Source organism: Trachypithecus francoisi, unplaced genomic scaffold (assembly GCF_009764315.1).
Source record: "Trachypithecus francoisi isolate TF-2019V2 unplaced genomic scaffold, Tfra_2.0 Lachesis_group8, whole genome shotgun sequence".
Taxonomy (NCBI): Eukaryota; Metazoa; Chordata; class Mammalia; order Primates; family Cercopithecidae; genus Trachypithecus; species Trachypithecus francoisi.
The window spans coordinates 98471209-98489154 of NW_022681473.1; the positions used below are offsets into that span (position 1 = coordinate 98471209).

Sequence of the window (17946 nt, forward strand, 5' to 3'; positions counted from 1 at the left end):
CTTATAAATTTCTTCACTAGCAGTTAAAAAAACGCCCCAAAACCTGGCTATCCACTCAACCTTTACTTATTTGCTCATTTACTTATTTGCTCAGCAACCTTGTATATAACTAATCTGACCATGTGAGCCATTTTCTTAGCCCTAGCCCCAGTGTATATGGAGGTAGAGCCCCTGGCCTAGCGAGGAACAAGTTGGATCCTAGGTCATGTCCCCAGTTCCAGCAAATTGTCAAACATTAGAACCTGTGATCACAGTAAATTTTAGGCAGAGTCATTGGTGGAATCCCTGGTCATGTTTCCCACCCTTGGTGAAAATGCACGTCAGTCCCTTAGAGTAAGAAAACAAGTTTGGTTGTGCCCTATTTGGGCCCCTGGTTTAGGTCCTGGCAGATACTCTAGTTAAGTCTCTATCCCTGACCAAGAGGAAGTTATATGCTTTTCTTAAAGTATTGGTGTTTCAAGTCACTTCAAAACATTCAGTAACCTCATGTACATGACTCTCATGTCAAATAATGAAAAGGATCGTTTAATTTCCTTTGTTAATATCTGAAAAGGAATAAGAAATATATTATTCTATATTTAAATAGGAAAAAAATCCCTTATTATTTCAGTATAGCTAGAAAATTATTTGGTAGTTCTCGGAAACTGGCTGCCTAGATAGTATCTACCATTATAACTGGTCGTTGCAACAGCCCTTTCTGTCCATAGTACCATAAAGAGCCTTACAAGATTGCCTTATGGGAAGATAGGTCAAGGTGTTTGACTTCTTCCCTGCCCGTGATTATTTCTGCTTTCCAAAATTCATTAATAGAATAGTTTTCAACCACTGGTCTATTATCCCCAAGCATTATTTGGGAGAGTGGAGACTTACAGTTTCAGAATCTTGCTCAAGCTCTTAACTGCAGCAGTGGTAATAATGATCATTTATTGACCCCCACAATAGAAGCTAGACTTTTACGTTTATTTTATCTAATCCTCACAGTTATCTGGCCAGGTAAGTGATATATCTCTACTCTACAGATGAGGGTACGAAGGCCCTAGATGACATAAGGCAAGTTTTTTAACCAGAAAAGTTAAGGCTGTGGTACTGGGATTTGAATTCTGCTGTTTGACTTCAAAGCCTTCTGTTTTTACTGTACACCTTTTAAAAATTTACAGCTGTGTGTGTGTGCGCATGTGTGTGCATGTATGAATTTATGTTTATATACTTAAAAAAATTTTTTTTGAAACAGAATCTCGCTCTGTTGCCCAGGCTGGAATGCAGTGGCACGATCTTTGCTCACTGCAACCTCCGCCTCCTGGGTTCAAGCGATTCTCCTGCCTCAGCCTCCTGAGTAGCTGGGATTATAGGCACCCACCACCACCCCTGGCTAATTTTTGTGTTTTTAGTAGAGATGGGGTTTCACCATATTGGCCACACTGGTCTCAAACTCCTGACCTTGTGATCCGCCCGCTTCAGCCTCCCAAATTGCTAGGATTACAGGTGTGAGCCACTGCGCCCGGCCTATGTTTATATACTTTTTAAAGTAAATGATTTGTGAATAAACCTGATTTTTTTTCCCTCCTACCATCTTAGTATCTAATGCTTTTAAAGGAGCTTCCTGGAGAAGAATACCCCTTGCCAATGGAAGATGTTGTTGAACTTCTGAAACCACTATCGTAAGAAATTAAAACCTTATGTTCACTTTAAATTTATAAAATAACCGATGTGTTCTGTTAAGCTTGTAAAGTTAAACTTTTTTTTACCACAGCAATGTGTGTTCTTTGTATCGTCGTGACCAAGATGTTTGTAAAACTATTTTAAACCATGTCCTTCATATAGTGAAAAACCTAGGTCAAAGCAATATGGACTCTGAGAACACAAGGGATGCTCAAGGACAGTTTCTTACAGTAATTGGAGCATTTTGGTAGGTACAGTCTACTTTGTGGTCTTATTTTTCTTTTGCTATCTGTGGATATGAATGCAAATTTTGTATCCACATCAGTGATTTCTTCTGATCTTCCTACATAGCTAATACATCTTTTAAGAATAGTAGAATGTAATTTGTGTTTCCTCAGTTGCTTGAATAACTACATTGCTTTTTGTTTAAGGCTTGGTTTTCTAAACTGTTTAACTCCTTTCTCTGCAAATTTTGAATCACTTAATAATTTGACATGTATAGTGAATAAAGAAAGGACAACAAGCCAAAATCAATTGAATTGTTCATGTTCCCAGAGTGAACAAATTGGCCTTGTTCTTATCTGGTTATTTTATGCATATTTTCACATTCTGAGATAACACCATGATACTTACAGAGGAGCACATACATATAATTTAGAACCCTTGTACTATTTGATTGATGAGTAATTCTAAATCAATAGAATGTTTTTTGTTTTTGTGGTTTTTTTAGACAGTCTCACTCCATCACCCAGGCTGGAGTGCAGTGGTGCTGTATCTGCTCACTGCAACCTCCACCTACTAGGTTCAAGCAATTCTCCTGCCTCAGCCTCCTAAGCAGCTATGATTACAGGCTCCCGCCACAATGCCTGGCTAATTTTTTTGTATTTTTAGTAGAGATGGGGTTTCAACATGTTGGCCAGGCTGGTCCCAAACTCCTGATCTCAAGTGATCCGCCCACCTCGGCCTCCCAAAGTGTTGGGATTACAGGCGTGAGCCAGCGCACCCGGCCTGAATGTGATTTTGAAATCTTCAATATACCAAACAAAACTTTAACAAAGAAATTTCTTTCTAAAGTAAGTTTACTATAATGTGGTTAACCATTCTATGGTAGCCTCCGAAAAAGAAACATAATGGTATAAAATGAATTATATACACTAAAATGAATTCTTTCAAACTAATTTCTTTTAGCTTGAATTTTTGGGAAGGTGAGTATGTTGGTATATTCCACATAATGACAAATAAGTTTAGCACAGGAAGACATATTGGAAGCAACTTATAATAACCTTAATATTCAGTGAGTTTTCGGAGTGCTTTTACCAGAATGATTATTTAACTTTGGAAAACTTACTTGATTTCAGGCATCTAACAAAGGAGAGGAAATGTACATTCTCTGTCAGAATGGCCCTAGTAAACTGCCTTAAAACTTTGCTTGAGGTGAGTTTTTACATTTTATTAGTAAGATCTTCATTGAAAAATTTAAAGCAGTTTTTGTTTGTTAATGAGTAATTTTTCTCTATTTCGTATTTAACCTCAGTTCTTTTCCCATAGGCTGATCCTTATTCACAATGGGCCATTCTTAATGTAATGGGAAAAGACTTTCCTGTAAATGAAGTATTTACACAATTTCTTGCTGATAATCATCACCGAGTTCGCATGTTGGCTGCAGAGTCAATCAATAGGTAATGGGTCACATATTCATGAAGTATTTGGAATGCTGCAGATGGCAATAGAATGTCTTACATAGTAACAGCTCATAGTTGAGATATTAAAAATAGCTAACACTTGTTGAGTATATACAGTGTGCCTGGCATTTATGTTTATTCTTAATTCTTACACTTCTGTAACTTAGATTCTATTATTTCCTTCAATTTGTAAATAAAAACTGTGACTTAGTGAGGTAAAGTAACTTGCTTATGCCACAGAGCTAACAAGTGGTTGACTTGAGTGATGTGTGTCTACTATCACGTACAGGAGATACGGACTGTTTGGAAATTACTGTGATTTTATGTGAGTTTATAAAATGATAATTAGGGCATTTTACATTGTGCTAATTACAATTATATTTACTTGAGTGAACATCCAGTGAAGCACTGGAAGGATTCTATCATGAGGATCTTTTATATTTGAGTACTGGAATAAACATATAATAATTTCATTCATTTTCTTTTTTTTTTTGAGGCGGAGTTTTGCTCATGTCTCCCAGGCTGGAGTGCAATGGCATGATTTTGGCTCACTGCAGCCTCCACCTCCTTATTTCAAGCAGTTGTCCTGCCTCAGCCTCCTGAGTAGCTGGGATTATAGGTGCCTGCCACCACACCCAGCTGATTTTTTTATTTTTAGTAGAGATGGGGTTTCGCCATGTTGGCCAGGCTGGTCTCGAACTCTTGAACTCAGGTGATCCACCTGCCTCGGCCTCCCAAAGTGCTGGGATTACAGGCACGAGCCTTTAATCATGTAGTTTTTGTCATTGGTTCTGTTTATGAGATGACTTATGTTTATTGATTTGCATATGTTGACTCAGCCTTGCATCCCAGGGATGAAGCTGACTTGATAGTGGTGGATAAGCATTTTGATGTGCTGGATTCAGTTTGCCAGTGTTTTATTGAGGATTTTCGCATGGATGTTCATCACGGATATTGGCCTGAAATTTTCTTTTTTTGTTGTGTCTCTGCCAGGTTTTGGTATCAGGATGATGCTGATGAGTTAGGGAGGAGTCCCTCTTTTTCTGTTGTTTGGAATAGTTTCAAAAGGAATGGTACCAGCTCCTTTTTGTACCTCTGGTAGAATTCAGCTGTGAATCCATCTGGTCCTGGGGTTTTTTTGGTTGATAGGCTATTAATTATTGCCTCAATTTCAGAACTTGTTACTGGTCTATTCAGGGATTCGACTTCTTCCTGGTTTAGTCTTGGGAGGTTGTATGTGTCTAGGAATTTATCAGTTTCTTCTAGATTTTCTAGTTTATTTGCGTAGAGGCCTGTATAGTATTCTCTGATGGTAGTTTGTATTTCTGTGGTATCAGTGGTTTTATCCCCTTTATCATTTTTTATTGTGTCTATTTGATTCTTCTCTCTTCTTTATTAGTCTTGCTGGTGGTCTCTTTTGTTAATCTTTTCAAAAAACCAGCTCCTGGATTGATTTTTTCGAAAGGTTTTTTTGTGTCTCTGTCCTTCACTTCAGCTCTGATCTTAGTTATTTCTTGTCTTCTGCTAGCTTTTGAATTTGTTCGCTCTTGCTTCTCTAGTTCTTTTAATTGTGATGTTAGGGAGTCAATTTTAGATCTTTCCCACTTTGTCCTGTGGGCATGTAGGGCTATAAATTTCCCTGTAAACACTGCTTTAGCTGGGTCCCAGAGATTCTGGTACATTGTGTCTTTGTTCTCATTGGTTTCAAAGAACTTACTTATTTCTGCCTTCATTTCCTTATTTATCCAGTAGTCATTCAGGAGCAGGTTGTTCAGATTCCATGTAGTTGTGTGATTTTGAGTGAGTTTCTTAATCCTGAGTTCTAATTTGATTGCACTGTGATCTGAGAGACAGTTTGTTATGATTTCCTTTCTTTTGCATTTGCTAAGGAGTGTTTTGCTTTCAATTATGTGGTCAATTTTAGAATAAGTGTGATGTGGTGCTGAGAAGAATGTATATTACTCTGTTGATTTGGGGTGGAGAGTTCTGTAGATGTCTCTTAGGTCTGCTTGGTCCAGAGCTCAGTTCAAGTCCTGAATATCCTTGTTAATTTTCTGTCTCGTTGATCTGTCTAATATTGACAGTGGGGTGTTAAAGTCTCCCGCTATTATTGTGTGGGAGTCTAAGTCTCTTTGTATGTCTCTAAGAACTTGCTTTACACATCTGGGTGCTCCTGTATTGGGTGCATATATATTTAGAATGGTTAGTACTTCTTGTTGCATTGATCCCTATACCATTATCTAATGCCCTTCTTTGTCATTTTTGATCTTTGTTGGATGTTTGTTTTATCAGAGACTAGGATTGCAACCCTTGCTTTTTTTCCTTTCCATTTGCTTGGTAAATATTCCTCCATCCCTTTATTTTGAGCCTATGTGTGTCTTTGCATATGAGATGGGTCTTCTGAATACAGCACACTGATAGGTCTTGACTCTATCCAATTTGCCAGTCTCTGTCTTTTAACTGGGACATTTAGCCCATTTACATTTAAGGTTAATATTGTTATGTGTGAATTTGATCCTGTCATTATGATGCTAGCTGGTTATTTTGCCCATTAGTTGATGCAGTTTCTTCATAGTGTCGATGGTCTTTACAGTTTGGTATGTTTTTCTAGTGGCCAGTACCGGTTTTTCCTTTCCATATTTAGTTATTCCTTCAGGAGCTCTTGTAAGGCAGGCCTGGTGGTGACAGAATCTCTCAGCATTTGCTTGTCTGTAAAGGATTTTATTTCTCCTTTGGTTACAAAGCTTAGTTTGGCTGGATGTGAAATTCTGAGTGGAAAATTCTTTTCTTTAAGAGTGTTGAATATTGGCTCCCACTCTTTTCTGGCTTGTAAGGTTTCTGCTGAGAGATCCACTGTTAGTCTGATGGGCTTCCTTTCGTGAGTAACTCGACCTTTCTCTCTGCCTGCCCTTAACATTTTTTCCTTCATTTCAACCTTGGTGAATATGATGATTATGTGTCTTGGGATTGCTCTTCTTGAGGAGTATCTTTGTGGTGTTCTCTGTATTTCTTGAATTTGAATGTTGGCCTGTCTCGCTAGGTTGGGGAAGCTCTGATAGTATCCTGAAGAGTGTTTTCCAACTTGATTCCGTTCTCCCCATCACTTTCAGGTACACCACTCAAACGTAGATTTGGTCTTTTCACATACTCCCATATTTCTTGGAGGCTTTGTTCATTCCTTTTCATTCTTTTTTCTCTAATCTTGTCTTCTTCATGCTTTATTTCAGTAAGTTGATCTTCAGTCTCTAATATCCTTTATTCTCCTTGATTGATTCAGCTATTGATACTTGTGAATGCTTCATGAAGTTCTCGTGCTGTGTTTTTCAGCTCCATCAGGTCATTTATGTTCTTTTCTAAACTGGTTATTTTAGTTAGCCATTCCTCTAACCTTTTTTCAAGGTTCTTAACTTCCTTGCATTGGGTTAGAACATGCTCCTTTAGCTTGGAGGAGTTTGTTATTACCCACCTTCCAAAGCCTACTTCTGTCAGTTTATCAAACCCATTCTCCATCCAGTTTTGTTCCCTTGCTGGCAAGGAGTTGTGATCCTTTGAAGCAGAAGAGGCATTCTGGTTTTTGGAATTTTCAGCCTTTTTGTGCTGGTTTTTCCTCATCTTCATGGATTTATCTACCTTTGGTCTTTGATGTTGGTGACCTTTGGATGACGTTTCTGTGTGGATGTCCTTTTTGTTGATGTTGATGCTATTCCTTTCTGTTTATTAGTTTTCCTTTTTATAGTCAGGCCCCTCTGCTGCAGGTCTGCTGGAGTTTGCTGGAGGTCTATTCCAGACCCTGTTTGCCTGGGTATCACCAGTGGAGGCTGCAGAACAGCAAAGATTGCTGCCTGTTCCTTCCTCTGGGAGAGTTTGTCCCAGAGGGGCACCCGCCAGATGGCATCCGGAGCACTCCTGTATGAGGTGTCTGTCGACCCCTGCTGGGAGGTGTCTCCCAGTCAGGAGGCACGGGGGTCAGGGACCCATTTGAGGAGGCAGCCTGTCCCTTAGCAGAGCTTGAGCGCTGTGCTGGGGGATCCACTGCTCTCTTCATAGCTGGCAGGCAGGGATGTTTAATTCTGCTGAAGCTGCGCCCACAGCGGCCCCTTCCCTCAGGTGCTCTGTGTCAGGGAGATGGGAGTTTTATCTATAAGCCCCTGACTGGGGCTGCTGCCTGTCTTTCAGAGATACCCTGCCCTGAGAGGAGTAATCTAGAGAGGCAGTCTGGCTACAGTGGCTTTGTGGCACTATAGTGGGCTCCACCCTGTTCGAACTTCCTAGTGGCTTTGTTTATACTGTGAGGGGAAAACATCCTACTAAAGCCTCAGTAATTGCAGATGCCCTTCCCCCCACCAAGCTGCAGCATCCTAGGTCGATTTCAGACTGTTGTGCTGGCAGCGAGAATTTCAAGCCAGTGAATCTTAACTTCCTGGGCTCCATGGAGGTGGGATCCGCTGGTCTAGACCACTCAGCTCCCTGACTTCAGCCTCCTTTCCAGGGGAGTGAATGGGTCTGTCTTGCTGGCATTCCAGGTGCCATCGGGATATGAGAAAAACTCCTCCAGCTAGCTCAGTGTCTGCCCAAATGGCTGCCCAGCTTTGCGCTTGAAACCCAGGGCCCTGGTGGTGTAGGCACCCAAGGAAGGGAATCTCCTGGTCTGCTGGTTGCAAAGACCATGGGAAAAGCATAGTATCTGGGCCGGGATCCACAGTTCCTCACAGCATAGCTTCTCACGGCTTTCCTTGGCTAGGGGAGGGAGTTCCCCGACCCCTTGCGCTTCCTGGGTGAGGCTACACCCCACCCTGCTTCGGCTCTCCCTCCGTGGGCTGCACCCACTGTCTAACGAGTTCCAATGAGATGAGCCAGGTACCTCAGTTGGAAATGCAGAAATCACCACCTTCTGTGCTGATCTCTCTGGGAGCTGCAGACCAGAGCTGTTCCTATTTTGCCATCTTGCTATTCCCTTGTTTTATTTTTCTCTAGCATTTATGATAACTTGAAACATATTTTAATATATTTACTTCTCCCTATTCCACTAGTATATATGTTCCTAAAAGGCACTGGTTTTTGTCTGTTCTGTTCATTGTTGTATTTTTAGCACCTAAAACAATACTTGGCATGTGATAGGTATCTAATAACTGTTTTAAAATAAATGAATGTACTTGAAAAAAAATTACATGATGCTCCAAAAACATCAAAGCTGAAAATCATTTGAGTAACTTTACTGGTCAAATGTAAGTGATCAATAATAAAAGATCACTATATTGTTCAGCAGTCACATAAAGTATTAAAACTAATATTTCAGTATTTGAATATGTTGACAGTAATGTTTTCATAAACTAGATTTTGTGTCTAACTCCTCAGGTTTGGAACTCTTTTTTAGTAAGACCATAATGCATTGTAAGGATTTCTCATGAGTATGTTTAGTAGTTCACGTCCTTATTAAATTTCACAGATAAAGGATAGCAAATGTATGCTGAACTTTAAGGACTGAGGTAATATAAGACTGAGTTGAATGTAATAAGGCAGCAGTGTAGTGGTGGCATTGAGAAAAATTGAAGATTCAAAAAGTATAAATTCAAGAGTGACATGCAAGTAGCAAGTAGCATTCTTTTTTTTTTTTTTTTTTTTTACACTTGTTAGATTTTGTCTTAGTCCCTTTGTGTTGCTATAAAGGAATACCTGAGGCTGGGTATTTATAAAGAAAAGAGGTTTATTTGGCGTATGGCATCTACATCTGGTAAGGGCCTCAGACTCATGGCAGAAGGCAAAGGGGAATCAGTGTGTGCAGAGATCACATGGTGAGAGAGGAAGCAAGGTTGGAGGCAGGGAAGGCCGTGCCACGCTCTTTTTTTTTTTTTATAACCAGCTCTTGTGGGAACTGAATAGTGAGAACTCACTCATTCCTTACCCTCAGGCCTTAATCTATTTGTGAGGGATCTGCCTCCATGACTCAGACACCTCCCATTAGGCATAACCTAATGGGGATCAGATTTCAACATGACATTTGGAGGGATTAAGCATTCAGACAATAGCAGATACCTAATGTTCAGCTATTTTAAGAGCAGTGAGAGAAACTAGAAGAATCAGAGGAACATAAACAATTATAAAAGCTTCGATTACTAAAAAAGGATAAAAGACAAAGTTGATTAAAGAGTTATCCTTAAATATGTGGCTATTACACAAAAGGTGTACTGATCAACTTTTTTCCATCACCTAAAACAAAATTTAGATGGTACATGAAAACATTAACTTACCCACTTTCAGAGTGATTAAATATTAGAGCAGGTTGACAATGGAATCTGTGGACTCAACTAATTGGTGTTTGGCCAGAGAACAGTTGATCTTTTCTGGCTAGTTTGAGTTCAGTGCACTCAAATTTGGGCAACAGTTAAAATATATTTTGAGACCCTCTTCAATTCTAGGAGAAAATAGATTTTGTATTCAAGACCTTAATACTAAGCTGCTGGTCTGAACCTCTTTAAATAAACTCAGGTTTTATTAGTCTTTAAGAAAGAGCTAGTATGTTATTATGTCTCACAGAGTGATTTATTTTTATTCTGGAATATGCTTTGGCAAGTAGGGTTTGAAATTAAAAAAATATTTCACTTTTTGTTTGTTGGTTTGCTTGTTTTAAGATTGTTCCAGGACACGAAGAGAGATTCTTCCAGGTTACTGAAAGCACTTCCTTTGAGGCTTCAGCAAACAGCTTTTGAAAATGCATACTTGAAAGCTCAGGAAGGAATGAGAGAAATGGTAATTTTAAGTAACATGTATTTGCTGTTATCATATGCTTGCTATGAATATCCCATAAATTACTTTACCAAGTTTGGCATAAGAGAGTTTATAATGCAGTAGTTTACAGTATAAAGCTGCTCTAAAACAACTGTATGAATTGAATGAAACTGCATTATTTCTAGGTCACAATGGGCCAAATCATAGAAATTTCTTTTGGTTTACCTTAATATATTTCTTTTGGTTTAGCATTTTTATGGAGAAACCCAAAATTTAACTGAGTTTTTATGGGAGTATAAATGACTTCCTTTTTTATTTTAAAAATCCTTTCGTATGTGATCTGATTAAAAGCTAATTAAGAGAACAGGTGACAATGGGAAGAAATGGATTGAGGAGAAGAATCTCACACAAGATCAAATCATTGTGGTGTTTACAGTGAAATGTGTGATATTTCACATTTCTGTAGAATAATATACTTATTATGGTAATGATTATCTTAGGGTTCAAATTTTTTCATTTATTTATGCCCTGATTTGTTTCTTACAAGCATTTAAGATAGTTAAATAACTGTCAAATCTGTGATAGCAGGAAATTGAAAGGCACAATTGAAAGAATGTGAGTTTAGAAAAGAATTTCAATAGATTAGAAAGATAAGTATAAATAACATAAAATCTAATGAGGTAATGTATATTATACATTTTAAAGCAGCCTGTCATCTGCAAACTGGGAAAATACTGATCTCACAGCAATTCATTTAGAAAAAGACCTAAGAATTTGTATATCTTGAGATTATAGTATGAATCAACATTGTATTACAGTTATCAAAAAAGGCTAACTCTGTCTTATAATGCATTAACAGAAGCATATTGTCATGAACAAAGTTGATACAAGAACTTGGATCTTTTATACTTTTTGCTTTATTTTTAGATTTTTAAATTTTTATGGGTGCATAGTAGGTGTGTATATATATGTATTTGGGGAGTACATGAGATGTTTTGATACAGGTATACAATGTAAAATAATCACATCGTGGAGAATGGGGTATCCATCCCCCAAACAAATATCGTTTGTGTTACAAGCAATCCAATTACACTGTTTCAGTTATTAAATGTTTCTGTATTTTTTAGAGGATAACTATAATGTTTGGTTTGGTTCTTAGTAAAGTAAAAGATTTTTAGCCAGGATATTATAGATCTGTGTCTTATAAAAAATGGGTGAAGGAATTGACTTAGTGGAAAGCTCATAATTGTTTTTAAACATGTCAGTGCTTATGATTTAGCAAAGGTATTGGTCCTTACTGTTTCTTGTACCAAAAGACAGAACTAGGATTAGTGAGTAGGAGGTTTTTTAAATGTGTATAGCTAGTCAAAAAATCTGGAGTTCAGTTGGGATTTTATAATTGATTGTTAAGCATTTACATTTTACATTACATTTTTTTTTTAAATTTCTTTTTAAGTCCCATAGTGCTGAGAACCCTGAACCTTTGGATGAAATTTATAATAGAAAATCTGTTTTACTGATGTTGATAGCTGTGGTTTTATCCTGTAGCCCTATCTGTGAAAAACAGGCTTTGTTTGCCCTATGTAAATCTGTGAAGGAGAATGGATTAGAACCTCATCTTGTGAAAAAGGTATATGTGGATGAGTATTTTATTATAAGCTTCCTTAGGTCACTATGAAATAATTTAAAAAGTTAAAGGTAGATTTTCTAAGTGGCACTTATTTAAGACTAGGAAACAGTTTTATTTTTTAGGTTGGGAATATTGGAAAGCAGTTATATGAAAACTATTCAAATAGTGTATTTATGTGCATGCACTGTTGTTTCTTACATTCCATTTAAGAGCATTTCACAAGACTTTCATTGAACTAACAAGAGTGAATGACTTGCCCGCCAGACTGACCAGGCTTTTGGAAATAGTATTTATTGAGGGAAACACATGGAGACAAGAGCAGTATAGGTGTTTTGCCCGGTAGATACTGGGGCACCACACTGGGATCTGGCAGGGCCAGAAGTCAAATTTTAGAACTATCAGGCTTTTAAGTTCAATTATCAGGGGGGAAGGACTAGGGTCCAAGCCTTGTAATTACTACATCAGCACAGTATTATGGAATGTTGGCCCCCTCTCTTTTCCATCCCCTCAGCATTTATGGTTTAGGAAGTTCCCGGCCTTTCCATTGCAGATTTTTATGTGATAAATCAGTGGTAGGTCAGTGGACTGATATGCCAGTTAACATTCTACCAGCATAGTTTCCGTGGTGCTTTGTAGTAAGCCAACCTGTAATCAGTTAGCCTTTTACCTCTCAGTATAAGACTTGTTGGGTGTTTCTTAAAAGTATACAAGTACATTACCTAATAATCATAAGTGGTATGTATTGTTTGGATTTTTCCTTATTTGGATTTAAGCCTGAGAGGAATAATTTTATTTTATTTTTATTTATTTCTTTATATTTATTTATTTTGAAAGACAGGGTCTCACTCTGTCACCCAGGCTGGAGTGCGGTGATGCAATCATGGCTCACTGCAGTCTTGACCTCCTGGGCTCAAGCGATCCTCCCAAGCCTCCTGAGTAGATGGGACTACAGGCATGTACCACCACACCTGGCTAATTTTTTTATTTTTTTATTTTTATTTTTTTTTGAGGCGGAGTCTCGCTCTGTCGCCCAGGCTGGAGTGCAGTGGTGCGATCTCTGCTCACTGCAAGCTCTGCCTCCCGGGTTCATGCCGTTCTCCTGCCTCAGCCTCCTGAGTAGCTGGGACTACAGGCACCTGGCTAATTTTTTGTACAGACAGGCTCTTGCTGTGTTGTCCAAGCTGGTCTTGAACTCTTGGGCTTAAGCAACCCTCCCTCCTCAGACTCCCAAAGCATTACAGGTGAACCACCATGCCTGGCCAATAATCTTACATTAAATCTTCCTTTAAGTATAGCCAAATGTTGGAAACTGTTTATGTTTTTATGCATATTTTTATGTTTTTATTTACTTAACATTTATTAAGGGTTTGCTATGTGTCAGATACTGTGCCAGTTGAGTACATTTTCTTAATTATTATTCCCATCTCATAGATGAGGAAATGAAGAAAAGTTAAATGAATGTTGTTTCTAGGTCTTATTCTAAATAATATTAACAAGCATTTAAATGATTTATTTTTTTCATTTTTCTTAACACATTGACTTTTTGGTTCGTGCAGGTTTTAGAGAAAGTTTCTGAAACTTTTGGATATAGATGTTTAGAAGACTTTATGGCATCTCATTTAGATTATCTGGTTTTGGAATGGCTAAATCTTCAAGATACTGAATACAACTTATCTTCTTTTCCTTTTATTTTATTAAACTACACAAATATTGAGGATTTCTATAGGTAAGTTTATACATGACATATGTGAAATTTGTTTAATTTAAAATTAACAATATTTAGCAAGTCCCTATCACCAGCACCACACATACCATACCCATACACACGTGTGTGTGGGAGGCTACATAGTATGAGAAGCGGGACAGCTTCTTTTAATAAGAATGTATTGAAGGGAGTCACTGGACTTCAGATCCGGTCCTAGCTGTGCCAACAACCAGCTATGTGACTTTGGTCAAACCACATAAAGACCGTCTATGCCTTGGTTTTTTAATATGTAAAGTAAGGAAGTTATACAAGGAGATCTTTCAGTTTCCTTTCAGCTTTAATATTTGATCATCTTTCCTTTGGAAAAGATTGAAGATAGATTACTAGTAGCTGATTATTTCTGCCTGTTTTTCTTTTCTGTTGCTTGACTATAGGCTGTTTAGTCATTACTTCTATTAGAGTTAGAAACTTAATGTAAAACTTTTATTTTGCTAACTTTAACTCCGTAGAAGAAAAATTTGAAAATGGAGAGGTTTGAAACAACCAAAAAGTAATGTTTAGGTATCAGGATGATAGGAAGGCATCTCATATTTGTTGAGCATGCTCTGTGTTATGGACTTTGCTATGCATTTTACATGTAGTAGATCACAGACTGAGTTTCAGGCCCATCCTAATAGAGCTTTCTAATAGATTATGAGTTGTATGTAGGTAACTTCCTTTAAGAAGGATATTCCTACAGAAGTAAATTTAGTGTTCCTTATGGTTCATTCATTTTGGCAAGAACAATATAGTCATCTCTCTGTATATGTGAGGGATTCATTCCAGGATTCCCAATGTATGCCTAAATCTGCACATACTCAAGTCCCCAAGTCAGCCCTGCAGAACTCACGTATATGAAAAGTCAGTCCTCTGTATATACAGACTTTCACATCTCGTGAATACTGTTTTTCTATCTGCATTTGGTTGAAAAATATGCAATTATAAGTTCAAACCCATGTTTTTCAAGGCTCAACTTCATTTACATTAGTTGATTATGCAGAAGAAATAAATATAAATTCACATGTCCATTTTTATTTATTTATTGTTTTGTTTTTTCTTTATGCTAAGGGTACTACTGAACAAGGTCCCCATTTTTAAATCCCATAATTGTAGTGGTATGTTCTAAGCTTTTTTATTTTTTTAATGTGACTATTTAGAATTTAGTTAATTTTTCCATTTAGAAAATTAAAGAATCTTTAATAATCTGGATAAACTGTGATGCTTTAATGCTGATGGTATTAAAACAGTATTTTAAGAACTATTTTATAAGATTTTACTTGGAAAAGTTATATATAATCTATAGTTTAAATTTTTATATTTTTAGATCTTGTTATAAGGTTTTGGTTCCACATCTGGTGATTAGAAGTCATTTTGATGAGGTGAAGTCCATTGCTAATCAGATTCAAGAGGACTGGAAAAGTCTTCTAACAGACTGCTTTCCAAAGATTCTTGTAAATATTCTTCCTTATTTTGCCTATGAGGGTACAGGAGACAGTGGGATGGCACAGCAAAGAGAGACTGCTACCAAGGTCTATGATATGCTTAAAAGTGAAAACTTACTGGGAAAACAGGTATGGCTTCAATTTTTATCTACTTTTCATTCCCTGAATGATCTGAGATATAACCTTTAAGTTTTAAGGCTATTTATTCTTATTTATATATTGAAACTTAGCTTGTGCTAATTATCTAGCATAGCCAACCCATAAATTTTTTGGTTATGTCATGTTCTCTCCCTCTGATTGGCTTTTAACTAAGTAGAAATGTTTCGAATTAGAAATAACCCAAAAAACCATTTGAATAATTTTCTTCTGCCATTTAAAAATGTATTTTAACTGCAGTAATACACGAATGCAAACTGGTTGTTAAAGTCAAGGAATACTAAACAGTGTACAGAAAACCTTCACCCTCTCTTCAGTCTCACCAAGCTTTCCACTTTTCAAGAAGAAGAACCATCCCTCATTCCTATAGTTCTCATACCCTGCTGTTTGTTTTTTCATGACACTTATTACCTTCTAACATATGATACAATTTACTTTTTTTTTGTTTTGTCTTTGCTTTTGTTTTTGAGGCAGAGTCTCGCTCTGCTGCCTAGACTGGAGTACAGTGGCACAATCGCAGTTCACTGAAGCCTCTGTCTCCTGGGTTCAAGCAATTCTCCTGCCTCAGCCACCCAAGTAGCTGGGACTACAGGTGTGTGCCACCACACCCAGCTAATTTTCGTATTTTTAGTAGAGACGGGATTTTGCCATGTTGGCCAGGCTGGTCTTGAACTCTTGACCTCAGGTGATCTTCCCACCTCAGCCTCCCAAAGTGCTGGGATTACAGGTGTAAGCCACCGTGCTGGACCATAATTTACTTTTGAATTATGTTAATTATTTGCCAGTCTTCTCCGGCATACATTTCTCTCTTTTTTTTTTGGCTGATGTATCTCAACCACGTAATATATTTTGGGTATTCATTAAATCTTTGTCAAAAGAAGGAGTCAAGTAAAGAAGGATTTAACAAGCTTTGTTTGTTTTATAATAATTTATATACATTCCAAATTTTTTTGAAGCAACTTATATTAAAACATACATATAAATTTTTTAAGATAAAAAAGCTATGGTCACCCCAAATTTATTTATGTGTTTATTTATTTTGGATATAAGTAAGGGATAACTAACCAAACTTGGTCAATATTAGGTAAACTTCAAGAGACCTTTTTTTTAGTTTCCTAGGTATCTATATTGAACCAAGAAATGGAACAGCATTTCCTCAGTTGCTTAGGTGGACCTATTCAGAACTGGTTGTAAGTCTGCCATCTGAAGGGAATTGGTGAGCTGAGGACTCCTTTCCCAAAGACAGCTGGAACAGAAATAGGCACTCCAGAGGTTATGGGATTTGAGAGAGACAGCCTCTAGCCACTCCCATTCAATCTCCCAGCTTAGTCTTCTGAGCATTCTTAATCTTACTATTCTTTTTTAATGTATTCAAACCAAAAGACAGCAATTTTTAGAGCCTGAATAGGTTTTGGAGGGAAAAGTAATTATGTTCAGCCTTGATTGAAACACTTGCCTCAAGAATGAAGAACAGCAAAAATTAAATAACAGGAGTTCAAGACCAACCTGGCCAACATGGTGAAACCCCGTCTCTACTGGGTATGGTGATGCGTGCCTGTAATCCCAGCTGTTTGGGAGGCTGAATCAGGAGAATCACTTGAACCCAGGAGGCGGAGGTTACGGTGAGCCAAGATGGTGCCAATGCACTCCAGCCTGGGCAACAGAGGGAGACTTTGTCTAAAAAAAAAAAAAAAAAATTGTATAAAACACACAAAGCAAGGAAAGAATGAAGCAACAAAGGCAGAAATTTATCAAAAATGAAATTATACTCCACAGGGCGGGAGTTGGCCCCAACCAAGTGGCTCAAGGGCCTGGTTACAGATTTTTCTGGGGTTTAAATACCCTTTAGAGGTTTCCCATTGGTTACTTGGTATACACCCTATGTAAATAAAGTAGTGGCCCGTAATCAGTCTGATTAGTTATAGGAGGGGACCAATCAGAGGTACTTTCAATTTCTTATCTGCCACAGTAAAAGGGAGGGGGTTGCAAAGGGATTAGCCTCTTGTCCTTTCGTTACTTGAGCGTGGAAAGTTGGGGTTTTCCTCTTGATTTCGTTCTAGGAAGTCAGCGTGGATTGGCCTTAGGTTCCCTTCCTCCAGACCTTATTGCCCTGCCTCATTTACGTTAGGTTTCTTTCTTGTCACCTTCTAAAATATTTTTTATTAGGAAGTATGTTTTTGAACTTCCTTATGCATTAAGTAAAGTAGCCATTTGCCTTTTGGTTTAGATCACTGTAATTCCTTATTTGGAAAGTTGTTAAATTCACCCTTAAGACTTCACAAATCTCATTCATTTAACTAACGTGTAACATAGCAGACTTATTCTTTTTATTTAGAGAATTTGTGTCTTTTGTGAAGCTACCTGTCTATAGTGGGAAGTAGATTGATGAAAAGTCCAAATCTGTTGGGAAGGGTTTTATTCTACTATTGAGGAAAGGGGATGTGGATATCAGCTAGCCTTAGAATTTGGGATGGCACTCAAGTAGAAGTCTGGAAAGAAGTTATGCAGGGAACAAAGATGAGATTATTCCCAGTCACTGGGAATTCTTAACGGTAAAGTTCTGTAATTGAGAAAGAATTCCCAAATAAAAAGCCAAGAGTAAAATTCAGTTAGAGGAGCAGTTACAGATCAGTGGGAAATTTGGTTGGCAGAAAAATTACCAGGTCACATAACTTAATGATAGACCTGAAGTCTTATTTAAAATGATTCTGTAAAATTGAAGAATTGGATTAAAGGGGCCTTGTTTGGCTTGATTTTCCTACTTTTTCCTCTTAGTCTACAGGTTCACTGCATAGAAGAAAAAGATAGAGTTAGTTATAATCTTGTAGATCTTGGACTTTGAGTCATCTATTTTCTTTTGCAATCGTTGAATAATTTTGGAAATAAGGTAATATATGCCTTTTGAGC

General features: G+C 37.6%; 1 protein-coding gene across 6 annotated transcripts in view; it reads left to right on the plus strand.

Moving 5' to 3' along the window:
• ATM (ATM serine/threonine kinase) overlaps positions 1 to 17946 on the plus strand; it is a 135494-nt gene that overhangs the window by 41658 nt on the left and 75890 nt on the right. For 5 of the 6 annotated variants that reach the window (XM_033206747.1, XM_033206750.1, XM_033206751.1 and 2 more), the window contains 8 exons: positions 1576 to 1658; positions 1751 to 1906; positions 3018 to 3093; positions 3208 to 3338; positions 9971 to 10088; positions 11524 to 11697; positions 13254 to 13423; positions 14766 to 15012. In XM_033206747.1, the coding sequence (XP_033062638.1) occupies positions 1576 to 1658; positions 1751 to 1906; positions 3018 to 3093; positions 3208 to 3338; positions 9971 to 10088; positions 11524 to 11697; positions 13254 to 13423; positions 14766 to 15012 (1155 nt within the window). The remainder of the gene's footprint in view (positions 1 to 1575; positions 1659 to 1750; positions 1907 to 3017; positions 3094 to 3207; positions 3339 to 9970; positions 10089 to 11523; positions 11698 to 13253; positions 13424 to 14765; positions 15013 to 17946) is intronic. The other variant, XM_033206752.1, reaches the window with a different exon arrangement.